The sequence below is a fragment of the Bubalus kerabau genome, chromosome 15 (assembly GCF_029407905.1).
Source record: "Bubalus kerabau isolate K-KA32 ecotype Philippines breed swamp buffalo chromosome 15, PCC_UOA_SB_1v2, whole genome shotgun sequence".
Classification (NCBI taxonomy): Eukaryota; Metazoa; Chordata; class Mammalia; order Artiodactyla; family Bovidae; genus Bubalus; species Bubalus kerabau.
The window spans coordinates 527,064-554,883 of NC_073638.1; the positions used below are offsets into that span (position 1 = coordinate 527,064).

The 27,820-nt window shown below is 36.0% G+C and overlaps 1 protein-coding gene and 1 pseudogene across 1 annotated transcript; one reads left to right on the top strand and one right to left on the bottom strand.

The window, feature by feature from the left end:
* The first annotated feature begins 228 nt into the window (after positions 1–228).
* LOC129628109 (olfactory receptor 4C12-like) lies at positions 229–1,157 on the top strand (annotated as a pseudogene).
* Positions 1,158–10,432: 9,275 nt separating this feature from the next.
* LOC129627980 (olfactory receptor 4C46-like) lies at positions 10,433–27,692 on the bottom strand. The gene is made up of 4 exons (XM_055547402.1): positions 27,539–27,692; positions 13,306–13,411; positions 10,541–11,451; positions 10,433–10,475 (listed from the first exon to the last, which is right to left on the bottom strand). Exons 3-4 carry the CDS (start codon positions 11,431–11,433, stop codon positions 10,433–10,435), a joined length of 936 nt encoding a protein of 311 aa, XP_055403377.1. The 5' UTR covers positions 11,434–11,451; positions 13,306–13,411; positions 27,539–27,692.
* Between the last annotated feature and the right edge of the window lie 128 nt (positions 27,693–27,820).

Sequence of the window (27,820 nt, forward strand, 5' to 3'; positions counted from 1 at the left end):
CTATGTCTTATAAAAATAGTTTGAGATCAGAATAAAAAAAGACTAGGTCAGCTAAAAGAATTTTTAAGATACTATTCCTACAGAGTTTTGGGAAAAGCAAGACTCATCTGTGATATTATGAGTACTGTTAAAAGGCAGAATTTCAGTGTATTTCACTTTTTTATGGTTCTTTTTTCTTTTCTTTTTAAGGCATTCTTTCCTGGAGTTTTTATTACCCACACCACATAGATGGAAAATGAAAGGAATGTGACTGTATTCAATCTACTATGTCTTACATAGAACCCCCAAATGCAAAAAAAAAAAAAAATACTGTTTGTCATGTTTTTGGTCTTGTTAACCCTCTCAGGCAACCTGCTCATTGTGGTTACCATAACTACCAGCCAGTCTCTGAACTCCTCTCTGTACTTCTTCCTGACCCACCTTTCCTTGATGGATGCAATTTACTCTTCTTCAGCTCCTAAGTTGATTGTGGACTCACTTTGGGAGATCAAAACAATCTCCTTTAATGGGTGTATGGCTCAAGTCTATGCAGAACACATTTTTGGTGCTAATGAGATCATCCTGTTCACAGAGATGGCCTGTGACTGCTACATGACCATCTGCAAACCTCTGCACTACACGGCTATCATGAGCCACAGGCTGTGCCTGCTCCTGCTGGGGGTGGCCTGGACTGGAGGATTTCTCCACGTAACCCTTCAGGTCCTCTTTACAGTCTGGCTGCCCTTCTGTGGCCCCAATGTCATAGACCACTTCATGTGTGACTTGTACCCTTTGTTAAAGCTTGTCTGCATGGACACTCACATTCTTGATCTCTTTGTTGCTGCCAACAGCGGGTTCATCTGCCTGTTAAACTTCCCCCTCCTGTTGGTCTCTTATGTGGTCATCTTGCACTCCCTAAGGACTTACAGTTTGGAGTGGAGGCACAAAGCCCTTTCTATATGTGTTTCTCACATCACAGTAGTTGCTTAGTCTTTGTGCTCTGCATATTTGCAAATCTTCTTCCAGTCACCACTCTGCCCATTGATAAAGCTGTTGCTGTCTTTTATACCATGGTGGCCCCTATGTTAAATCCTTTAATCTATACCCTCAGAAATGCTAAGGTAAAAAATGCTATGAAGAAACACTGGAAGAAAAAACTGACTTCAGATAATAGTTAAATAGAATCATTAAACATTACAGATAGAAGTAATAGTGGTACTCTAATGCAAGCCTCTTGATTAATATATCGAATCTAACAATGGAATGAATAATACTTGCTGATAGCCACTTAAGCAGAAGAACTAAAACTTGGTTTGGAATCCAGACTTACCGTCTCCTATCTCTCACTCTCCTTATCACAACTTAATACTTCTCAATCAATAAATACTTATCTATTAACAGCAAATCTGGAAATATCTTCAGAAGCTAAAAAGCACAAATCTAGAGTTTTGAATTGGTCTTATGTAATGAAGGAAATTTATGACCAACCTAAATAGCATATTCAAAAGCAGAGACATTACTTTGCCAACAAAGATCCGTCTAGTCAAGGCTATGGTTTTTCCAGTGGTCATGTATGGATGTGAGAGTTGGACTGTGAAGAAGGCTGAGCATGGAAGAATTGATGCTTTTGAACTGTAGTGTTGGAGAAGACTCTTGAGAGTCCCTTGGACTGCAAGAAGATCCAACCAGTCCATTCTAAAGGAAATCAGTCCTGGGTGTTCTTTGGAAGGAATGATGCTAAAGCTGGAACTCCAGTACTTTGGCCACCTCATGTGCAGAGTTGACTCATTGAAAAAGACTCTGATGCTGGGAAGGATTGGGGGCAGGAGGAGAAGGGGATGACAGAGGATGAGATGGCTGGATGTCATCACCGACTCGATGGATATGAGTTTGAGTGAACTCCAGGAGTTGGTGATGGACAGGGAAGCCTGGCATGCTGCAGTTCATGGGGTCACAAAGAGTCGGATACCACTGAGCGACTGAACTGAACTAACATGGAGATGTGTCAGTTACTACTTATTATTAAAAAAAAAAAGTGCCTAATGATATTCCTTTACTTTGGGCTCTGGCCTCAATATAGATATTTTTGTGTGAATTTTCTTGTTCATTAAATCTTGGTTATACAGTAAAAGAAATACTATTTATGACATGCTTATAAGACTAACATTGTATTATGTATTTTCCATATTGTGTTAGGTGGGGTTCAGTCAGAAAACAGAACAGAGTGATTTGAACTGAAAAATTTCACATGCAATCATTAATTATGTCAGGGTGCTAACTACAAAAAGGGTAATGAGCTCTCTAAAAAAATGCCCTTTGACTGAGAAATGAGTATCCAAGGAAGGAATTCATTTAGAATGTGGACTTCCTTCTCAGGCCAGGACTTCACTCTTTGGAGAAAGTGTAGATTTTGCCCATGGATGACCAAACTTCAAGTTAGTGGTAGAACTGAGACACATACTGAGATATGACTCTTTGTCCACATACTGTTTACTCATTACACACAACTCTAGGGTGTCTTTTCCAGACAGTTTGGACAGAAATGAGGTAATTAAACTGGTGATATTTATTAAAAAGAAAAAAAAAAACTTCACATAGTTTCCCATTGAGCATGATCAGATGGTCCCAGAGATGACCATTAGTTCATCAGCTGTAACAGTGATCTCTACTCACATTGCACTTCATTGCTTATGCTACTTTAACTTTTTTCTCTTGAAGTTCTAGTTCTTATATCACAAGACAATTTTAATTATCCTTAAAACAGTTAAAAAACTATTCTTTTATCAGTTCTTTTTCACTCTTCCTTTGCATCCATGTACCCATATTCCTCAGACCAGTATGTTTTTGTGCTTTGTTCTGTTGCTAGTCACTGCTGTCAACAGTTGTGGTTATGCCAAACTACACTCACATTTATAATTTTTATGAACAGTTTTGATTTATGAAAATAATAATTGAAAACTTTGATATCTTTATGTTAAGGTACCAGCAACATATTATGTAATACTTACATCATATAATTTGGCTTCTAATTTTTAAAATAAATATGTATAACACTTTATTTTATTAGTTTTTAAAAATTAAACTTGGCACAAACATTTCTACAAATCCTTATAATTCTTTTTTTAAAATTAATTTTAATCAGAGTATAGTTGCTCTACTATGTTGTGTTAGTTTCTTGCTCTACAGCAAAATGAATCAATCATACATATACGTATATCCCCTCCTTTTTGGATTACCTTTCCAAACTAAATAGAGTTCTCTGAGTTATACAGTGGGTTCTTATTATTTATTTTATGCATAGTAGAGTGTATATGTCAGTCCCAATCTCCCAATTCTTTCCACTCCCCCTTCCCCACTTTGTAACCATAAGTTTGTTCTCTATATGTGTGACTCTACTTTTGCTTTGCAAATAAGTTCATCTGTACCATTTTTTAAATTACACATGTAAGTGATATTATTCAGTTTGTTTTCCTCTTTCTGACTTCACTCTGTATGAGAGTCTCTAGGTGCATCCACATCTCTGTGAATGGCACTATTTCATTTTTTATAATATTCCATTGTGTATATATATACCACATATTCTTTATCCATTCCTCTGTTGATAGATGTTTAGGTTGCTTCTATGTCCTGGCTATTGTAAATAGTGCTGTAATGAACACTGGGGTGCATGCGTCCCTTCAAATTGTGGTTTTCTCTGGATATATTCCTTAGAGTTGGATCACTGAATCATATGGTAGTTTTAGTTTTTTTAAGGGACCTCCATACTGATTTTCATAGCAGCTGTACAAATTTCTATTCCCCACACATTTCATGGTACCTTGTCCTTCGACTATTTTATAATTTATAACACCTTGTTGTAATTTTTTACTCCCTCTTGGGAGTTTCTCAATGAATCTTAAGCTTTTTGAAGGCAGAATCCATGTCTCTCTCTCTCTCTCTCTTTTTTTTTTTTTTTACCATCGAAACCCTAGCAACTATTTAGCTAATGAATTAAGACAAAAAAGAATAAAAGAAGTGCATTTATCTTGAAATTGCTTTGTATGTAGACAGAGCCATGTATTTTTAAAAACAGATTGTAATAATGAAATGTTACTGAAAAGTAAATAGGTTAACTGAAGAATATAGCTTAAAGAGCTCGTATTAATAAGATAAAAAAGTCTTGCTCAGAGCAGGGAGAATATTAAGGTAAACTATTCGTCCATATGCTGAGAAGTGTATTTAAATTTCTTTCTCATCCTCAGTCTAAACAGGAATTAAGCAAATTGTAGTTCCCCCTGAGGTCAAGCAAGACTTTTCCTTGAAGGTGAATCAACTTAAAGTATAAATGAATTCCCTAGCCTCTAGTACTACTTTTTGGACTTCATTTTAGCGAATTTAATTGTTTCCTTTATATATTTACCCACACATTCAATATTTATCATGCATATGGTATTGTGCTATCTTGTAGAAACTATTGCTATATAGTAGGCATGTACTTTATGGTACTTAACAGAGTGTGACTGTATACGTCAAAAATAGAAATTAATTTCTGACATCAAAATGTTCTTTTATTTGAGTCATTACTCTTTCTGATGTGTTACCAGCAGAGCATGGGTTATATGAGCAATACTAAATGGTGTTTAAGGCTACAAGGACATTTGGAAATGGTGTAATATTCATTATCTACCCCTCAGAGGTAGACAGGGCCAGTGCATTTATAGCATTAAATAGTTACATACTATAATATTGCAGGTACCATGTGACTATCAATTGTGATATATAAAAACAAGCAGTTATTAATGAAAAATTATTAGATTTTTAGTGATAATGATCTAAAATATACACTATTAAGCACAGGTCCTGGCTCAGTACATGGTTAGTAGTACAGTTATCTAAGCATTCTATCATCATTGCCTGGAAGTTAATTGATGTTCAGTGCCTGACCTAAGAAATTAGTCAATTTTGATTACTGGCTTGCCAATACATCTGCTTTAATGCTTTCCTCTTTTTGACAATTTTTGATACTTTTCTTTTTCTGCTTCCCAGGTGGTGCCAGTGGTAAAGAATCTGCCTGACAATGCAGGATATTCAAGAGACATAGTTTCAATCCCTGGGTCAGGAAGATTCCCCTAGAGTAGGAATGGCAACCCACTCCACTATTCTTGTTTGGGAATCACATGGACAGAGAGGGACCTACACTCCATGGGGTTACAAAGAATTGGACAGGATTGAGCATGTATGTATGCACACATATCTTTATGCATACCTCCTTTGGTTTATTATAGGGAATATTTGTTATTGTTCAGTCACCCCGTTATGTCCAACTCTTTGCAATGCCATGGACTGCAGCACACCAGGCCTCCCTGTCCCTCATCATAACCTAGAGTTTGCTCAAGTTGATGTTTATTGAATCAGTGATGCCACACAGCCATCACATCCTCTGATGCCCTCTTCTCCTTCTGCCCTCAATCTCTCCCAACATCAGGGACTATTCCAATGAGTTGTCTGGAGTTTCAGCTTCAGCATCAGTCCTTCAAGTGAATATTCAGGATTGATCTCTCTTAAGAATGACTGATTTGATCTCCTTTCTGTCCAAGGGACTTTAGGAGTCTGGAGTCCTCTCCAGAACCACAGTTTGAAGACATCGATTCTTTGGCATCCTGCCTTCTTTATGGTACAGATTTCACAATCGTATGTGACCACTGGGAAGACCTTAGCCTTGACTCTCTGGACGTTTGTTGGCCGAGTAATGTCTCTGCTTTTTAATACACTGCCTAGTTAGTCATAGCTTTTCTTCCAAGAATAAAGTGTCTTTTAATTTCATGGCTGAAGTCACCAACTGCAGTGATTTTGGAACCCAAGAAAATAAAGTCTGTCACTGTTTTCATTGTTTCCCCTCATATTTGCCATGAAGTGATGGGACCAGATGCCATGATCTTAGTTTTCTGAATGTTGAGTTTTTTTTTTTTTTTAATTTTATTTTATTTTTAAACTTTACATAACTGTATTAGTTTTGCCAAATATCAAAATGAATCCGCCACAGGTATACATGTGTTCCCCATCCTGAACCCTCCTCCCTCCTCCCTCCCCATTCCATCCCTCTGGGTCGTCCCAGTGCACCAGCCCCAAGCATCCAGTATCGTGCATCGAACCTGGACTGGCAACTCGTTTCATACATGATATTTTACATGTTTCAATGCCATTCTCCCAAATCTTCCCACCCTCTCCCTCTCCCACAGAGTCCATAAGACTGTTCTATACATCAGTGTCTCTTTTACTGTCTCGTACACAGGGTTATTGTTACCATCTTTCTAAATTCCATATATATGCGTTAGTATACTGTATTGCTGTTTTTCTTTCTGGCTTAATTCACTCTGTATAATAGGCTCCAGTTTCATCCACCTCATTAGAACTGATTCAAATGTATTCCTTTTAATGGCTGAATAATACTCCATTGTGTACATGTACCACAGCTTTCTTATCCATTCATCTGCTGATGGACATCTAGGTTGCTTCCATGTCCTGGCTGTTATAAACAGTGCTGCGATGAACATTGGGGTACTCGTGTCTCTTTCCCTTCTGGTTTCCTCAGTGTGTATGCCCATCAGTGGGATTGCTGGATCATAAGGCAGGTCTATTTCCAGTGTTTTAAGGAATCTCCACACTGTTCTCCATAGTGGCTGTACTAGTTTGCATTCCCACCAACAGTGTAAGAGGGTTCCCTTTTCTCCACACCCTCTCCAGCATTTATTACTTGTAGACTTTTGGATCACAGCCATTCTGACTGGTGTGAAATGGTACCTCATAGTGGTTTTGATTTGCATTTCTCTGATAATGAGTGATGTTGAGCATCTTTTCATGTGTTTGTTAGCCATCTGTATGTCTTCTTTGGAGAAATGTCTATTTAGTTCTTTGGCCCATTTTTTGATTGGGTCATTTATTTTTCTGGAGTTGAGCTGTAGGAGTTGCTTGTATATTCTCGAGATTAGTTGTTTGTCAGTTGCTTCATTTGCTATTATCTTCTCCCATTCTGAAGGCTGTCTTTTCACCTTGCTAATAGTTTCCTTTGATGTGCAGAAGCTTTTAAGGTTAATTAGGTCCCATTTGTTTATTTTTGCTTTTATTTCCAATATTCTGGGAGGTGGGTCATAGAGGACCCTGCTGTGATGTATGTCAGAGAGTGTTTTGCCTATGTTCTCCTCTAGGAGTTTTATAGTTTCTGGTCTTACGTTTAGATCTTTAATCCATTTTGAGTTTATTTTTGTGCATGGTGTTGGAAAGTGGTCTAGTTTCATTCTTTTACAAGTGTTTGACCAGTTTTTCCAGCACCACTTGTTAAAGAGATTGTCTTTAACCCATTGTATATTCTTGCCTCCTTTGTCAAAGATAAGGTGTCCATATGTGCGTGGATTTATCTCTGGGCTTTCTATTTTGTTCCATTGATCGATATTTCTGTCTTTGTGCCAGTACCATACTGTCTTGTTAACTGTGGCTTTGTAGTAGAGCCTGAAGTCAGGTAGGTTGATTCCTCCAGTTCCATTCTTCTTTCTCAAGATCGCTTTGGCTATTCGAGGTTTTTTGTTTTTCCATACAAATTGTGAAATTATTTGTTCTAGCTCTGTGAAGAATGCTGTTGGTAGCTTGATAGGGATTGCATTGAATCTATAGATTGCTTTGGGTAGTATACTCATTTTCACTATATTGGTTCTTCCAATCCATGAACATGGTATATTTCTCCATCTGTTAGTGTCCTCTTTGATTTCTTTCACCAGTGTTTTATAGTTTTCTATATATAGGTCTTTAGATTCTTTAGGTAGATATATTCCTAAGTATTTTATTATTTCCGTTGCAATGGTGAATGGAATTGTTTCCTTAATTTCTCTTTCTGTTTTCTCATTATTAGTGTATAGGAATGCAAGGGATTTCTGTGTGTTGATTTTATATCCTGCAACTTTACTATAGTCATTGATTAGTTCTAGTAATTTTCTGGTGGAGTCTTTAGGGTTTTCTATGTAGAGGATCATGTCATCTGCAAACAGTGAGAGCTTTACTTCTTTTCCAATTTGGATTCCTTTTATTTCTTTTTCTGTTCTGATTGCTGTGGCCAAAACTTCCAAAACTATGTTGAATAGTAATGGTGAAAGTGGGCACCCTTGTCTTGTTCCTGACTGTAGAGGAAATGCTTTCAATTTTTCACCTTTGAGGATAATGTTTGCTGTGGGTTTGTCATATATAGCTTTTATTATGTTGAGGTATGTTCCTTCTATTCCTGCTTTCTGGAGAGTTTTTTTTATCATAAATGGATGTTGAATTTTGTCAAAGGCTTTCTCTGCATCTATTGAGATAATCATATGGTTTTTATTTTTCAATTTGTTAAGGTGGTGTATTACATTGATTGATTTGCAGATACTGAAGAATCCTTGCATCCCTGGGATAAAGCCCACTTGGTCATGGTGTATGATCTTTTTAATGTGTTGTTGGATTCTGATTGCTAGAATTTTGTTAAGGATTTTTGCATCTATGTTCATCAGTGATATTGGCCTGTAGTTTTCTTTTTTTGTGGGATCTTTGTCAGGTTTTGGTATTAGGGTGATGGTGGCCTCATAGAATGAGTTTGGAAGTTTACCATCCTCTGCAATTTTCTGGAAGAGTTTGAGCAGGATAGGTGTTAGGTCTTCTCTAAATTTTTGGTAGAATTCAGCTGTGAAGCCATCTGGACCTGGGCTTTTGTTTGCTGGAAGATTTTTGATTACAGTTTCAATTTCCGTGCTTGTGATGGGTCTGTTAAGATTTTCTATTTCTTCCTGGTCGAGTTTTGGAAAGTTGTACTTTTCTAAGAATTTGTCCATTTCTTCCTCGTTGTCCATTTTATTGGCATATAATTGTTGATAGTAGTCTCTTATGATGCTTTGTATTTCTGTGTTGTCTGTTGTGATCTCTCCATTTTCATTTCTAATTTTATTGATTTGATTTTTCTCCCTTTGTTTCTTGATGAGTCTGGCTAATTGTTTGTCAATTTTATTTATCCTTTCAAAGAACCAGCTTTTGGTTTTGTTGATTTTTGCTATGGTCTCTTTTGTTTCTTTTGAATGTTGAGTTTTAAGACTACTTTTTCAGTCTCTTCTTTCAATTTCATCAAGAGGATCTTCAGTTCTTCTTCACTTTCTGCCATAAGGGTGGTGTCATCTGCATATCTGAGGTTATTGATATTTCTCCCAGCAATCTTAATTCCAGCTTGTGCTTCATTGAGCCTAGCATTTCATGTGATTTACTCTGCATAGAAGTTAAATAAGCAGGGTGACAATATACAGCCTTGACCTACTCCTTTCCGAATTTGGAACCAGTCCATTGTTCCATGCCAGTTCTAACTGTTGTTTCTTGATCTGCATACATATTTCTCAGAAAGCAGTTAAGGTAGTCTGGTATTCCCACATCTTGATGATTATTATATGTCAGGCAAATACTTTGTATAATATAACTACATATATAATAAATAAAATTCCTGTCTAATATCAAAATGTTCTTTTGAGTCATCATTTTTTATGATTGTTTTTCAACCTAAGGTGGTGTCATGAGCAGTACTAGACATTCTGAAACCTACAATAAAATAGGGAAAAAGTGTGCAATCTTCATTCAACTGCTACAGAAGTTCAATGATGCATTGCTTTTATAGCTATGAAATAAGTATATATACTATATAATGTGACAGTCAACATAACACTGTCAACAATGGTATATAGAGTTGCTAGTGAAAATTAATGCAAAAAGAAAAATAATTAAGTCTTGCCATTTGTGACAATAGGGATGGATCTAGAGGGTATTATACTGGTATTATAGTGGCCAGAATACTGGATTGGGTAGCCATTCCCTTCTCCAGGGTATCTTCTCAACCCAGTGATTGAACCCAGGTCTCTCACATTTCAGGCAGATTCTTTACCAGCTGAGCAACTATTAATTATATTACCTTTCCATCATAATTACAGGAGAGTGCAATTAATATTATGGTCTGGAAAATCAATCATATTCTTATTACTGTGTCTTCAGTATGTCTGTTTTAATATCTTACCCTTTCTGCATATTTCCTCACTTTCCTGCTTCTTAGGATTCCTGTAAAGATTACTGCTCAAAACCAAACTACTTAGCATTTTAAAAATTTTATTAGAAAGAAAGTCTATGAATTCACATTCATGGTTGCTGTTGTAAAACTTAATGTCAATTTGGTAGAATCTTCTATGTATGAAATACATAGTACTGGGTTATATTTTTCTCCTTTTGTGCAGCTATTTCTGTTCCATTCAATGAAAAATACTATAATTTTATGTAGTTAATGTCTTTATCCCTTAAGTAGTTCTTACTGAGCTCATCCAACATGTCATTTTGACATTTGCCTGGTGGGCTACATAGTCTGTGGTGTCACAAAGAGTCAGACACAACTGAGCGACTAACACTAATCAATGTAGAGTTCTAGGTACATTTATCTGTCAGCTGAAATAACTTTCCTACTGCACAATTTCTTTTTTTTTTTAATTAATTTTATTTTATTTTTAAACTTTACATAATTGTATTAGTTTTGCCAAATATCATGGCATTTTTCATCTGGTCATTTCTCAAGGTATAAATTAAGGGATTTAACATGGGAGTTATCATAGTGTAGAATACAGCAACTGCTTTATCAATAGGTAAAGTAGCTGCAGGTCTCATGTACACAAATGTGCAGGGCACAAAGAATAAGACAACCACTGTGATATGGGAGATGCAGGTGGAGAGGACTTTGTGTCTTGCCTCCAAACTGCAGGTCTTTAGGGAGTAAAGGATGGCCACATAGGAGACAAGCAAGAGAAAGAAGTTTAACAGACAGATTAAACCACTGTTGGCAGCAACAAAGAGCCGTAGAGTGTTGGTATCAGTGCAAGCAAGTTTGAGCAAAGGGTTCAGATCACACATAAAGTGATTTATGACATTAGAGACACAGAAGGGTAAGTGGAAAATAAAGAGGATCTGTATGAATCCATGAAGAAAGCCTCCCACCCATGCCATTCCCACTAGGAGGCCACACACCCACCAGTTCATGATGGTTGTATAGTGCAAGGGCTTGTAGATGGCCACATAGCAGTCATAGGCCATCACGGTGAGCAGGATTATCTCAGCACCTCCAAAGAAATGTTCCCCAAAGATTTGGGTCATGCAACCATTAAATAGGATAGTCTTCTTTTCATAGAGTGAATCTGCAATCAGTTTGGGGGTACTTACAGAGGAATAGCAGGCATCAACAAAGGAGAGATGGGCCAGGAAAAAGTACATGGGAGACCTCAGTGATGAACTGACATTTATGGTGACTACGATGAGCACATTCCCTACCACAGTGGTGAGGTAGATGACCAGAAACATAGCAAATACAATTTTCTGCATCTTTGGATTCTCTGTGAGCCCCAGTAGAACAAACTCTGTCATGTTCCTGTTCTCCATGTGCTTCATAACGGTTCATTTCATTACCTTAAAGAAAACCACAATTTTCATTCATGCAACTTTGAATTTATTACACTCCATTCTAATAAGTGATAAATGCCCAGGATACAATGAGTGTGGATTCTTTTGAGTTTATTTGACAAATAAAACATTCTAAGATTTTAAGATTACTCCTGTAACCACATGAGGGAGACCTTTATCTTCTGAGATATCTCAAGTTACTACTAAACTGAAGTAGATTTCCCAAATAATGGCAGATATGTCTGAAAGGAGTCAGAAAATGGACATAAAACCCATGAATAGAAAATTTAGGAAGTTTCTTTTTACTCTCTAATAAACGGGAAATTTTGGAAGGTTGTTAATATGAGTAGAGTGATGAAAGGAATTTGATCAAGAGGGAATCTTGTATGTTATTCTAGTAAAGATCTTTATGTATCTTAGATGAAGCTGGCTGAGTTTCACTAAAGGGATGAAAGATGGAGACAGAAACAACAGAAACTTCTTATAAGAGTTGGAAAAGGAGTAACAGGAAGATGGTGATGGGAATATAAAAAAATGAATACAAGATCTAATTAATAGTATTTATAATGCATGTTGACTAAATCTAATCACTTAGCAATAATATAAGTCCTATAAGTTAGTCACTCAGTCATGTCCAACTCTTTGCAAACCCATGGACTGTAGCCTGCCAGGCTCCTCTGTTCTTGAAATTCTCTACTCAAGAATACTGGGGTGGGTTGAAATTTCCTTCTCCAGGGGAATCTTCCCAAACCAAGTAACAAACCCAGGTCTCCTACATTGCAGGCAGATACTTTACCACTGAGCCACCATTGAAGCCCATGAATGATTGGGTAGCTAAGTAGGTTAGTGGTAAAAAAAAAAAAAAAATCTTCCTGCTAATGAAGGAGACAATGCCATGTTCAGTCCCTGGGAGGATTTGGGAAGATCTCCTGGAGAAGGAAATGGCAACCCACTCTCATATTCTTACCTGTAAAATCACCTGGACAGAGGAAACTGTCAGGCTACAGACCATGGGGTTGTAAAGAGTGACTAAACAGCAACAAGAATGAATGATTTCTGTGTGCATGGTGTAGTAGCACATGTTTCATACCCTCACTGCCTTTTCTTAGCAATAACAACCTGTGCAGTTGGTATCGTATCATCCATTCTGCAGGTGAAGAAGCAATGTCATAGACTAATGTTAGCAGTTGTAATAACAATGCTTACACTAAAACTGCACACTTACTGTGGTTTTAAGTGCTTATGCAGACATGTAACCCTCAGTCCAAACCTAAAAGATCCTCACTACTATCATTTTTATACTGATTTTATACATTAGGAAAGAGAAGCATAGAGAAATGTAGGATTCTGTCCACCACCAAGTGGTTAACAATGGGCAGGGCCAACATTAAGTCTCAGGTTAATCTTATTTATTAATTTTCTCTTAAAAATTTTAACCTATACCAAACATTGTTAAGTTATGATAGACAATGTTGAGCTAGTAATCTTATTTTGATAATAATTCAAATTACTTTAATACTACTTCAGAAGCAAGCTTATACAGAATGATTTCATCAGCTCACACACACACACGATGACATCTTTGAACTCTCAAAAAATAAGTAAAATGTGATATTGCATTCCTTGAATGGTCCTTCTATATTGACTTTTCCCTCAGGCCTAACTCTCCATTATTCCACTCCAAAGACTGGGACCCAGATTTCTCTGTGAAATGTTAAAAAATAAATATTGTTTGAGCATCAGAAAAACCTGATTCAAATCCTGGTTCTTCTGAATGCAACCTCTTTCATCTAAGGTACATTTCTTTGTCACCTCATACCTTTGTTTTCTCAGCTATAAATTTATAATAATGATACCCACCTCATAGATCATCATGATGATTGAGGGAATATGTATGAACACGTCCACCACGGTGCCATGGATGCAAAAAAAGAGCTCTTAGTTACTTCTGTAACTGTGTATACACCTGTGGGATAGGAAGAATTAACAGTTGGAGCAATAATGCAGAGAACTGTTTAACTGTGCAATGAGCTCCAGAAGAATCACCACCAATTTTACTCTCAAAGACGCAATGGAGACTCATCTCATCCTTAGCAATTTTTCTCACAAGAACCTCCATATTTGTGTTTGATGAAACTGCTGATGATTTATGTCACTAATATTTGTAATTTCCTCTTTTATATATGTGAAATGTATTTAAATTTTGTTTTAATCCTCATCAATAGTTTTGCTTACTAAAAGAGAAGTCTCATGACAAAGCCTAGATCACAATGTCCGAGAGCTGGGAGCCTACAATTTGTTTAACCTCTAAAATATCCAGCTTTCAAATTGTTAATAATATCTCAAGCTACCTTTTGAAAAATTGGAATGAAGATGAAATATTCTATGACCGTATCTGAAAAGTGCTGAAAAATAATGAGTATTATACATGGCAAGTAATAATCTATAATAAATATTGGTACTATTGAAAAACTTACCTCAGCACTCTTAGATGATTTTAGTGATGTTTGAGGTGCCCAGAAAAAAAAATCCTATATTCAAACTGGCTGATTCGTATAATAAGTAACTTTCATTATGAAAAATGTCACACTTGAGCAGAGCCTATTCACATAATTGTGAAATGAGCCATTGTTAAGAAATTGTATATCTTCAATATATGTACTTTTTTAGGAATATTATTTATACCTCAATAAATCTGTTTAAAAAATGGAAGCCTTCTTAGAAATCAAAACATTTCCACCTAGCTTAAAGCCTCAAAATTTATTCAAGATCTGTTGAAATCTGTTCAGTTGTTTGAATTTAGAAGAGGTTCACTTAAAACACTATAGAAAAGTGATCTTAAACAAATCTCTCTGGTCCCACAGGGCAAGAGGTAGAGAGTGTGGAGGAAGCATATTCAAACAGTTCACTGTGATCATGATGAATCTTGCTTTGGAGAAGTGAGCTACAAGACCAGTCATTTTCACCTGGTCCTTTATTGGTGTTTACAGAGATTTCCCTAAGGTTCAGGGACCTTGTCTTGCAGTTGTTGCTTTCTCTCTGAGGAATTATCTCTGATGGAAAGGCTTTGCTTTAGAAACAGGTATTCAGGAGTGACATATTAGAGATTCACCCATTCTTTAGTTGAACAATTAAATTCTCTACACAGGAAACTAAGTTTATGGGAGTCCCTTTGCCTGAACCTGGATTGTTAAGAAAAATGAGCATCATGAAATAACAAGGGGGCACAACCCCAGGGTGTGGACCTGTGATGTAATTTCCTCATTGAATCAAGTCATGGAAGAGTTCCTATTTTGTTGTGAGTACTAAATCCTTATTGGAAACTACAGCCAATTACTTGAGATCCAGATCAGTGAGGGTACAAATTAATGAGAACCATTTGAAGTTCTTGACTCTGAAACTGTTTTTCTCTCTCTGCCTCATTTTTTGAAGTATCACGGAGAAATAAAATTGTGTGTGTGAAGGTATATAATGATATTTTGATATAAGTATTCAAACTGTGGTGCTGGAGATAACTCGTAAGAGTCCCTTGGACAGCAAGGAAATCAAACCTGTCAGTACTAAAGGAAATCAGCCCTGAATATTCATTGAAAGGACTACTGCTGAAGCTAAAGCTCCAATACTTTGGCCAACTGATATGAAGAGCCTACTTACTGGAAAAGACCCTCATGCTGGGAAAGACTGTGGGCAGGAGGAGACGGGGTTGACAGAGGATAAGATGGTTGCATAGCATCATCAACTTAATGGACATGAGTTTGAGCAAACTCCTGGACATAGTGAAGGGCACAGAAGCCTGGTGTGCTGCAGTCCTTGGAGCTGTAAAGAGTTGGACACGACTTAGCAACTGAACAGCAACAACAATATACCTTGTTAAGTAATTGCCACAATCAACTATTTTATATGTTCACGACTTATATTGTTACTAATTTTTTTTGTGTGTGTATGTTTGGCAATAACACTTAAGATCCACTCACCTAGGAAATTTCAAGTGTACAATGCAATATTGCTAACTATAATCACATTACTATAAAAGAGATTTCCAGAAGTTGTTCATCTTCATCTTGTATAACTGAAACTTTGTTTCCCTGATCAATGTCTCCCTATTTCTTGCTCCTCAGTCTTCGGCAATCAGTATTCTACTTTCTGGTTCTATATGTTTGACTTTTTAGATTTCATATGTGAGATCCTGCATTATTTCTTTTCTCCCTCTTCCTCATTTTACTTTGCATAACATTCCCTAGGTTTATTCATGTCACAGATTACTTTTCCTTTTCATAAAGACTACATGATATTTTATGATATTCTAAATATACATCACACTATCTATTCATCCATCAATGGCTGTATGAATTGCTTCCATAGACTGGTTAATGGGAATAATTTGCAATGAACATGAGTGCAGATATCTCTTTGAGATATTATAATTGATTTGCATTCCTTTGAATATGCACCCAGAAATAGGATTGATGGATTAAAAATAGTTTTATTTTTTATTTTTGGAGGAATCACCCTGCTATTTTCCATAATGGTTGTGCCAAAGTATTTCCCACCAAGAGTACAAAAGGGTTCCCTTTTCTCCACATCCTTACCACTGCTTTTTATATTTTATCATTTTGATAATTATCATACTTAAAAATGTGAAGTGATACCTTATTGTGGTTTGAATTTGCATTTTCTTGATTATTAATGATGTTGAACACATTATTATACAACTGGTGATCATTTGTATGTCTTCTTTTGAGAAATGTCTATTCAGGTCCTTTGCCTATTTTGTTTAAAATGTGTTTTACTTCCAGTTTATTGATATGTAATTGACATATAGAACTGTATAAGTTTAAGATGTAGATCATAATTATTTGATTTACACACACCATGAAATGATTATCACAATAAGTTTAGTGAACACTCATCATCTGATGCAGATAAAAATTAAAGAAATAATTTTGTTTGTGTGTGATGAACTCTTAGGATTTATTCCCTTAAAAGCTTTTGTATATAACATACAGCAGTGTTAATTATATTTATTGTGTTGTACATTTTATTGTTACTACTTGTTTATCTTGTAACTGTATTGACTTTTGACTTCCTTCCTTCACTTTTTCCCACTTTCCCTACCACATCTGGTAACCACAAATGTATTCTTTTCTTCAATGAGTTTGTAAGTCTATGGTTTGTTTTTGAAGTATAGTTGACTTACAACACTATGTTATTTTCTGTTACAAAACAGTGATTTTTTTCCTATACATTTCAAAATGATCACTAAAAGTCTAATTATGATATGTATCATAAAGCTATTACTTAGTTATTGATTATATTTTCCACACTCATTTTATCACCATAACTCATTTATTTTTCTGCTGGAAGTTATTCCTTTTAATTTTCTGCAACTATTTATTTCATCTCCCCATTCCTTCTCCTTTGGTATCAAACTGATTTTTCTCTGTGACTGTTTATGTTTTGCTATGTTTGATTATTGGTTTTGTTTTTTAGATTCAACATATACATGAAATCATACAGTATTTGTCTCTGACATTTCATTCAGCATAATACCCTCTAGGTCCATTCATGTTGTCACAAATAGCAAGATTTAATTATTTTTATTTTTATTTTATATTCCATTGACTCTACATAACACATCTCTTTATCCATTCATCTATTTATGGGTACTTGGGGTTCTTCTATGTCTTGGCTATTATAAATAATGCTGCAATGAACATAGAGTGCATATGTGTTTTCTAATTGAATATGAATGAATATGTCTTCTTTGGAAAAATGTCTGTTCAGGTGTTCTCATTTTGTAAAAACCAGAATGTTTGTTTTCTTGATGTATGAGTTTTTTTTTATATATATATATATTGTGGATATTAACCTCTTATCAAATATATTGTTTGCAAATATATTCTCTCACTTAGTAGGCCTTTGGACTGCAAGGAGATCCAACCAGTCCATTTTAAAGGAGATCAACCCTGGGTATTCTTTGGAAGGAATGAGGCTAAAGCTGAAACTCCAGTACTTTGGCCACCTCATGCGAAGAGTTGACTCATTGGAAAAGACTCTGATGCTGGGAGGGATTGGGGACAGGAGGAGAAGGGGACGATAGAGGATGAGCTGGCTGGATGGCATCACTGACTCGATGGATGTGAGTCCGAGTGTACTCTGGGAGTTGGTGATGGACAGGGAGGCCTGGCGTGCTGCGATTCATGGTGTCACAAAGAGTCGAACACGACTGAGCGACTGAACTGAACTGAACTGAACTGAGTAGGCCTTTTGGTTTGTTGATAGTTTCCTTCACTGTGCAAAAGGTTTTTACTTTAATGTATCCTCATCTGTTTATCTTTCCTTTTGTTTCTTTTGCCAAAGCAAACATATCCAAAAATTATTGATAAGATCAATGTCAAATAGTGTACAGTTTATATTTTCTTCTAGGAGTTTTATCATCCCAGGTCTTATATTCAAGTATTTAATCCACTTAGAATTTATTTTTGTTCATGGTGTGAGAGAGTGGTTAATTTGATCCATCTTGTAGCTTTCCAGTTTTTCCAACATTGTTTATTGAAGAGACTGTCTTTTCCCCTTGCCTCCTTTGTCATGGATTAACTGATCATATAACTGTAGGTCCTTTTTTGAGCTCTCTAGTTTGTTTCATTGATAATGGTACAGGTTTTTATGTTAAGTCATACTGTTTGATTACTATAGGTTTGTAGTATAATTTGAAATCAGGGCGTGTGCTACTTCCACATTGTTCTTTCTCAAGACTGTTCTGGCTATTTACATTTTCATATAAATTTCAGAACTATTTATCCTAGTTCTGTGAAAAATAGCATTGGTATTTTGGAAGATATTTCATTGAAGCTGTAGATTGCCTTGAATAATATTGTGATTTTAATAATATTAATTATTCTAGTTCATGAACATGATATATATTTACATGTATCTGTATAGTTTGCAGTTTCTTTCATCAGTCTATTACAGCTTACCAAGTCCAGATCTTTTACCTCCTTAATTAAATTTATTCCTTGATATTTTATTCTTTATCAAGTAATTGTAAATTGGATTGTTCTCTTAATTTCTAATTCTGATGATTTGTTACTAATGTGTTGAAGAAATGCAACAGATTTCTGTATATTAATTTTGTATTCTGAAACTTGACCAAATTAATTGATGAGCTCTAGTAGGTTTTCAAAGATTTTCTATATGTATTGTCATATCAGATTCAGTGACAGTTTTAGTTCTTCCTTTCTAATTTGGATTTCTTTTATTTCTTTTCTCTGATTGCTATGGGTAGAATTTCCAGCAAATAATAAATGTGGCAAGAGTGAACATCCTTGTCTCTTTTCCTTATCTTAGAGGAAATACTTTCTGTGTATAACATTATACACTGAGTATAATGTTAGCTGTGGGAATATCATGCATGGCCTGTATTACATTGAGATTTGTTTCCTCTGTTCCCACTTTCTGAAGAGTTTTTGTCACAAATGGGTGAAGAGCTTTGTCAAAAGCTTTCTTTGCCTATATTAAGGTGATTAAATGATTTTTAGCCCTCAATTTGTTAACATGGTATATCACATTGACTGCTTTGCTGATATTGAACTATCCTTATATCTCTGGGATAACTCCTATTTGATCATGGTGTATGATCCTTTAAACTTATATTGAATTTAGTTGCTGATTATCTTGTTGAAGAATTTTGCATCTAGGTTCATCAGTATATTGGCCTGTAATTTTCTCCTTTCTTAGTGATATTTTTGTCTGGTTTTGGGTGATGTGGGCCTCATAGAGTGAATTCAGAACCACTCCTTTCTCTGTTAATTTTTTGAAATAGTTTCAGAAAGACAGGTACTAACTCTTCACTAAATATTTGATACAACTTACCTGTGAAGTAATCTGGTCCTGGACTTTTATACTTTTAATTGAAAGTGTGTGTTAGTTGCTCAGTTATGTCTGACTCTTGGTGACCCTATGAACTGTAGCCTTCCAGGCTCCTCTGTCCATGGAATTCTTCAGGCAAGAATACTGGAGTGGGTTGCCATTTTCTCCTTGAGGGGATATTCTCAACCCAATAATCAAACCCCAGTCTCTTTCTATGAAGGCAGATTCTTAACCACTGAGACACCAAAGCTTTAATTTTTTTTTAATTACTGATTTAATTTAATTACTGGTAATTGATATGTTCATATTTCCTGTTTTTTTTTTTTTTCCTGGTTCAGTCTTGAAGGATTGTGCATTTCTAGGAATTTGTCCATTTCTTCTAAGTTGTTTATTTTTTTGGCATAAAATTGTTTGTAGTAATCTCGCCTAAAAATAGACATCCTGGAATGTGAAGTCAAGTGGGCCTTAGGAAGAATCACTGCAAACAAAGCTAGCAGAGGTGATGGCATTCCTGTTGAGCTATTTCAAATCTTAAAAGATGATGCTGTGAACGTGTTGCACTCAATATGTCAGCAAATTTGGAAAAGTCAGTAGTGGTAACAGGACTGGAAAAGGTCATTTTTCAATCCAATGCCAAAGATTGCTCAAACTACCACACAATTGCACTCATCTCACATGCTAGTAAAGTAATGCTCAAGATTCTCCAAGCCATGCTTCAGCAATACGTGAATCATGAACATCCAGATGTTCAAGCTGGTTTTAGACAAGGCAGAGGAACCAGAGATCAAATTGCCAACATCTGCTGGATCATCAAAAAAGCAAGAGAGTTCCAGTTTTTAAATTTTTTTCCAATTAAAAAAAATCTATTTTTGCTTTACTGACTATGCCAAAGCCTTTGACTGTGTGGATCACAATAAACTGTGCAAAATTCTGAAAGAGATGGGAATACCAGACCACCTGACCTGTCTCTTGAGAAACCTGTATGCAGGCCAGGAAGCAACAGTTAGAACTGAACATGGAACAACAGACTATTTCCAAATAAGAAAACAAGTACACCAAGGCTGTATACTCTCACCCTGCTTATTAACTTCTATGCAGAGTACATCATGAGAAATGCTGGGCTGGAGGAAGCACAAGCTGGAATCAAGATTGATGGGAAAAATATCAATAACCTCAGATATGCAGGTGACACCACCCTTATAGCAGAAAGTGAAGAAGAACTAAAAATCTTTCTGATGAAAGTGAAAGAGGAGACTGAAAAAGTTGGCTTAAAGCTCAACATTCAGAAAACTATGATCATGGCCTCTGGTCTCATCACTTCATTGCAAATAGATGGGGAAACAGTGGAAATAGTGGCTGACTTTATTTTTGTTGGCTCCAAAATCACTGCAGATGGTGATTGCAGCCATGAAATAAAAAGATGCTTATTCCTTGGCAGGAAAGTTATGACCAACCTAAACAGCATATAAAAAGCAGAGACATTACTTTGTCAAAAAAGGTCCATCTAGTCAAGGCTATGGTTTTTCCAGTAGTCATGTATGGATGTGAGAGTTGAACGATAAAGAAAGCTGAGCACTGAAGAACTGATGCTTTTGAACTGTGGTGTTGTAGAAGACTCTTGAGAGTCCCTTGGACTGCAAGGAGATACAACCAGTCCATTCTGAAGGAGATCAGCCCTGGGATTTCTTTGGAAGGAATGATGCTGAAGCTGAAACTCCAGTACTTTGGCCACCTCATGCAAAGAGTTGACTCATTGGAAAAGACTCTGATGCCGGGAGGGATTGGGGATGGGAGGAGAAGGTGACGACAGAGGATGAGATGGCTGGATGGCATCACTGACTCAATGGACGTGAGTCTGAGTGAACTCTGGGAGTTGGTGATGGACAGGGAGGCCTGGTGTGCTGCGATTCATGGAGTCGCAAAGAGTTGGACACAACTGAATGACTGAACTGAAGTAAATGGGACTGGATGCCATGATCTAAGGTTTATGAGTGGTAAGTTTTAAGTCAGTTTTTTATATACAAATACACTGTGATATGATTACAAAAATCAAGTTGATTTATGCAAACCATCACTTCACATGAATACCTAAGTATTTTATTCTTTCTGATGCTAGTGTATATAGGATTATATACAAAATTAAAATTATTTCTGATAATCATTGTTAGTATATGAAAATGTAGCTAATTTTTGTAGATTTTTTATCCTGCAAGCTTCTTGAATTTATCTATTAGTTCTAATAATTTTTGATGTAATTTTTGGATTTTCTATATGTGAGATCATTTCTAATATCTAGCCTTTTAAATAACTCTTCTTGTGCCCATTAGAATGCATTTGAAATTTATACAGATTACTGTTTGTCAGTGGTTCATTTCATTACCGAGTAGCATTCCAAACTTATCACAGTCAGGGCCTCCCTGGTGGCTTGGATGGTAAAGAATCAGCTTGCAATGCAGGACACTGGGTTTCAATCCCCGGGCCAGGAAGATTCCCCTGTGAAGTGGAATGGTTCCCCTGAGTGTAAGAAATGAAGCTGAGGCTCTGACAAGACAAAGGCAGGTAGAACAGTGATGACAGAATATTGCAAATTATAGACCGATAGACCTGGGATACAGTGAGAGAGATTCAGAGAGACTGAGGAAGGAAATGCTGGAGATCTGGATAGCATTCTCTCAATTATTCATGCATTTGAGGAGACTACATCAGGCTGGGGAAAGACTTATCCAGATGGATTAGAGAGAAGATAGCTTGGTGCTCACATTGAACCATAAAGAGCACTTATTTTCACCAGCTGGAAAACCTCATAATGTACAGGGCCTGTGCAGTGGGTTGAATATGATGGAGGCTGTGCATCATGAATATGATCCTTCATGAATATGAAAGAAGTAGTAGGACAGAATTAGCCCAAGACTAAGCACTCCTCTGCAGTTGCCTCATAAACCATAACAGCAAAGAAAATAATCCAAAAAGAAAACAGTCAAAAGAATCAAACTTATTATTATGTTCAGAATTTTGTGTCTGTGTTAATGTGAGATATTGATCTCACTATTTTCCTTGAGATGCCCTTGTTTCATTCTGGTGTAAGAGTGATGCTGCCTGCATGAAATAACTTGGACAGTATAATTTCTGGTTATCTCTGAAAGTGTTAATATAGGGTTGGTGTAATTTCTTGATTAATTTTAATATATAATTTATTTGCAAAGCTATATGAAAATAGAATTTCATTTTGGGAAGGGAAGGATTGTGAGAATTAATTTTCTGGAAAGAAAGTGAAGTCGCTCAGTTTTGTCTGACTCTTTGTGACCCCATGGACTGGTAGCCTACCAGGCTCCTCTGTCCATGGGATTTTCCAGCAAGAATACTGGAGTAGGTTGCCATTTCCTTCTCCAGGAGATCTTCCCAACCCAGGGATTGAACCCAGGTCTCCCACGTTGTAGGCAGATGCTTTACCATCTGAGCCACCAGGGAAGTTTCATTTTTCTGGAGTATTAGATTACTCCTGTTTTTCATTATTTTTCTTGCTGTTTTGAGAAAGTTGTGTTTTTCTTAGCAGTAGCCCATTTTCTTGGAGAAGGCAATGGCACACCACTCCAGTACTCTTGCCTGGAAAATCCCGTGGATGGAGGAGCCTGGTGGGCTGCAGTCCATGGGGTCGCTAAGGGTCGGACATGACTGAGCGGCTTCACTTTCACTTTTCACTTTCATGCATTGGAGAAGGAAATGACAACTCACTCCAGTGTTCTTGCCTGGAGAATCCCAGGGATGGGGGAGCCTGGTGGGCTGCCGTCTATGGGGTCACACAGAGTCGGACATGACTTAAGTGATTTAGCAGCAGCAGCAGCAGCCCATTTTCTTTTAATTGGCAAGTATATTGTCATAAGTTCATCTATCATATTTTCTCTCATCTTTCTAAGATTGGTAAAATCTGCAGTGAGGACAGTCTTTACGTTTTAAATTCAATTGATTGAATTTCAATTCAATTTCAAACAATTGATATTTTGTTTTTCCTATTATTTTTCTCTTAACTCATTTTGATAGGAGCTTATCAATTTTATCAAACTTTCAAAGAAGCACTTTCTGCATTCACAGATTTTTTCTATTTTTCAATTAATATTTATTTCAATGATTTCTGTCTAATGTTTACTATTTCCACTTTACCGTATATCCATGTATATTTTGCTTTTCTTTTTCTTATTTCCTGACAATGAAGCTTAGTTAATTTCTTAATATATCTTGCCTTCTAATACTTGCCTTTAAAGCTGTAAATGTCTAACCACTTCTTTAGCTGCCTCCAGTCAATTCACATATATACATATAAAATACAGAATATAGTTTATATATTCTTCATAAATATCTTATATATATCTTTTATACATGTATGCCATTATATCCCTATTGAAATTTTATTTTTCAAAATTATACACTAGTAATTTGGATATGTTGTTTAATTCATAAGTATCTGGAACTTTTTATATTTTAGTTATAAACTTCCAATTGAATTATATATATGTATATTTTCTGTGGCTTCCCAGGTGACACTAATGGTAAAGAACCTGCTGCCAATGCAGGAGACATAAGAGAAGTAGGTTCGATCCCTGGGACAGGAAGATCCCCTGGAGAAAGACATGGCAACCCACTCCAGTATTCTTGCCTGGAGAATCCCATGTACAGAGGAGCCTGGTGGGCTATGGTCCAAAGGGTGGCAAAGAGTCACACACAACTGAGTGACTAAGCACTCATGTGCTGTTTATATTGCTGAATTGAGTCTCCATGAGCTGCACTTTGAGATAAATAGAAGAGTCCCACAAATGTTTTTTTCTTTCTTCACTCTCACACAAATACAGACTCTATCGACAATTTCATCTGCAACAGAAATAAGTTTTAAATGGCTTGTTCTGAAGTTGCCATTCGTCATTTCTGGAAATCATATCAGATGTCATGTGCAAAGACAAAGAATGAACTGGAACAGATCTGCTGACTTTGAAGGTTATGATTTAAAAGAAAAGTTTCTACATATTTCATTTCTATCTAGATTGGACTTTTCCCTTTTGGTGGTTTGACCTCAATTTTTTCTTTTATGCTTTTTCCCCAAAAGAGTTCTCTAAGTCTAGATCTACTCGGTGATCTGGTGGCATCTCTGGAGGTAGAGTCTATTGTCAAAATTGTGATTAAGGTCCCAATGAATATAATTAGAAAAGAATCACTCTTGGAGATGCACCAATTGAATGCCTCAATTATATGTAGTGTAGTTTAAAGGTAGATAAAGTGTTTACAGACATTTGCCCTTACCTCTGAGAGTATTAGCCTATACCAGTGCTCACATGACTACCTTCTTCATGAATTAAAATGATGGACTCAAAAACATAATAAATACATACATATAAAGTATGTATATGAAATTATTCTCCATCTTTCAGAAAACCCAAAATTCAGCAATACTGAATGAAGACAGAACAGTATAACTGATCGAGAATGAAAATGTGGTAAATGCTATTTCTCTGTTTCACTTTTATTGTTATAAAACAAAAAGAACAATTTTTGTTTGAGAATTCACACAGAAATTACAATTTTCTCTCTACTCAAAATGTTGATTTAACATTTGCTTTTTAAAAGGAGAAATTCTGCCAGCAATAAATATTTTAAATCTCTGCTTACAATCAAGAATAAAATTTCTTTGGGCAACAGGACATTTAGATTCATTCTGAAAATTCCAGCAATTTGAAGAGTAATATTTTTCTGAAAGACTGAAAATAAATCTGATTTTCTACAAACATGAAAAATGTTCAGTTCAAGGTCCAGTGATGCTGCATGTATCTTGCTCTCTGTGTTCCCAGAGATGGCATCAGTGCCTCAAGGACAAAGAAGAAGCCACCAGAGCCCAGAACATCAATTGAAAGTCTTTCTCCTTATGCAGGTAACTCAGGAAGTGTATTGAGAAACAAGAAACACCCTCTGACATACATCACAGCAGGATCCTCTATGACCCACCTCCCAGAATATTGGAAATAAAAGCAAAAATAAACAAATGGGACCTAATTAACCTTAAAAGCTTCTGCACATCAAAGCAAACTATTAGCAAGGTGAAAAGACAGCCTTCAGAATGGGAGAAGATAATAGCAAATGAAGCAACTGACAAACAACTAATCTCGAGAATATACAAGCAACTCCTACAGCTCAACTTCAGAAAAATAAATGACCCAATAAAAAAATGGGTCAAAGAACTAAATAGACATTTCTCCAAAGAAGACATACAGATGGCTAACAAACACATGAAAAGATGCTCAACATCACTCATTATCAGAGAAATGCAAATCAAAACCACTATGAGGTACCATTTCACAAAAGTCAGAATGGCTGCGATCCAAAAGTCTACAAGTAATAAATGCTGGAGAGGGTGTGGAGAAAAGGGAACCCTCTTACACTGTTGGTGGGAATGCAAACTAGTACAGCCACTGTGGAGAACAGTGTGGAGATTCCTTAAAACACTGGAAATAGACCTGCCTTATGATCCAGCAATCCCACTGATGGGCATACACACTGAGGAAACCAGAAGGGAAAGAGACACGTGTACCCCAATGTTCATCTCAGCACTGTTTATAATAGCCAGGACATGGAAACAACCTAGATGTCCATCAGCAGATGAATGGATAAGAAAGCAGTGGTACATATACACAGTGGAGTATTACTCAGCCATTAAAAAGAATACATTTGAATCAGTTCTAATGAGGTGGATGAAACTGGAGCCTATTATACAGAGTGAAGTAAGCCAGAAAGAAAAACACCAATACAGTATACTAATGCATATATATGGAATTTAGAAAGATGGTAACAATAACCCTGTGTACGAGACAGCAAAAGAGACACTGATGTATAGAACAGTCTTATGGACTCTGGGAGAGGGAGAGGGTGGGAAGATTTGGGAGAATGGCATTGAAACATGTAAAATATCATGTATGAAACGAGTTGCCAGTCCAGGTTCGATGCACGATACTGGATGCTTGGGGCTGGTGCACTGGGACGACCCAGAGGGATGGTATGGGGAGGGAGGAGGGAGGAGGGTTCAGGATGAGGAACACATGTATACCTGTGGCAGATTCATTTTGATATTTGACAAAACTAATACAATTATGTAAAGTTTAGAAAAAAAAAAAAAGAAGTTTGAAACAGGTAGGTCTGTATGCACTGACATGGAAAGATACGATTTACAATTAAATAAAGCAATTTGCAGATTAAAAAAAAAAAAAAGATTCTGAACTAGGCTTTCCATTTTGCAACAGTACACTGGTGGGGTGAGAATTCAGTCCTTTAAAAGTTCTCCTATCTGATTCTCATGATCAACCAAATCAGGAGTCCTTTGCTATTGCTAAAATATGTTGGAATCAGTTTTACTATGTAATACTCTTTTAGAATACTTTCAAATTTTAAAGATCCAGAACTGATTTACCTTCTCTAACATCAAGTGTACCTAGAAACTAACTTCAAGTGTATCCATCTGGGGGAATTTTAAAGAACAGATACTTCTAAATCTCGTGATAAGTTCAAATGATAATGTTCTCTAAGCATTGATTATTAACATGTTAACAATTAGAAGATGATATAGCATCTGTAGAACTTGATCAAGTGGCTTTAAAGAACCCAAAGTAATACTGTCATAAGCAAGCTGTTACTTCAATTCCTATTTTTCTCTTCACAGGTGAGCTTCAGCATCTAACCATATGTGTGTTTGCCATTTAGATGTGTTCTTTTTTAATTGCTTGTTTTTAATTATTTTATATTTAATTTATATTTTATTAGTAATTCTTTAGAGATCTTTGTCTATTTTAGATACTATTTCCAATTATACCTTATAAAATGTAAATGATTTTCAGTAACTACCTATATCTATTGATGTTATGGTATCTTTTCCTAAATCCTTAAAAATAATGGAAAAATTCTAAGACATCTGTTTGGAATTTCAGTGATTTGTTAAGAAGATTCTTCTACCGGAAGAATGGAGAAAATCATCTTCTTTACTAGCTGTAATGTAAATGTGAAGTAAATCTTGCTTTACTTTATTTTTATTGAGTCTTTAATCAATTTTTATTTTTGTGTAAGGTATTAGCTATATATACAATTTAATTGGCTTCCAAATTGAAAGCTAGTTCTAGTTGTGGAAACTCATTTATTTTGTAATGTGTCCTTTGTCCACATAGTTTAAAATTATAAAGATCCAGAATAGACTTACCTTCTCTAATATCAAGTGTTCCTGGAAACCAACTTCAAATATCTCTATCTGGGGATATTTTAAAGGGCAGGTATTTCTAAATGTCTAAATTGATAGGTTCAATTGATAATGTTCTCTAAGCATTGTTTTTTAATACGTTAAACATTAGAAGATGATGTAGTGTAGAACTTCACTGACTTATCTAATCACTTGCCTCCTCCTTATAATATTGCTGAAGTTAGGGAGGATATTTTAATCAGGCTGGTATTATAATCTTTGAAAGTATTACAATATAATAACCTT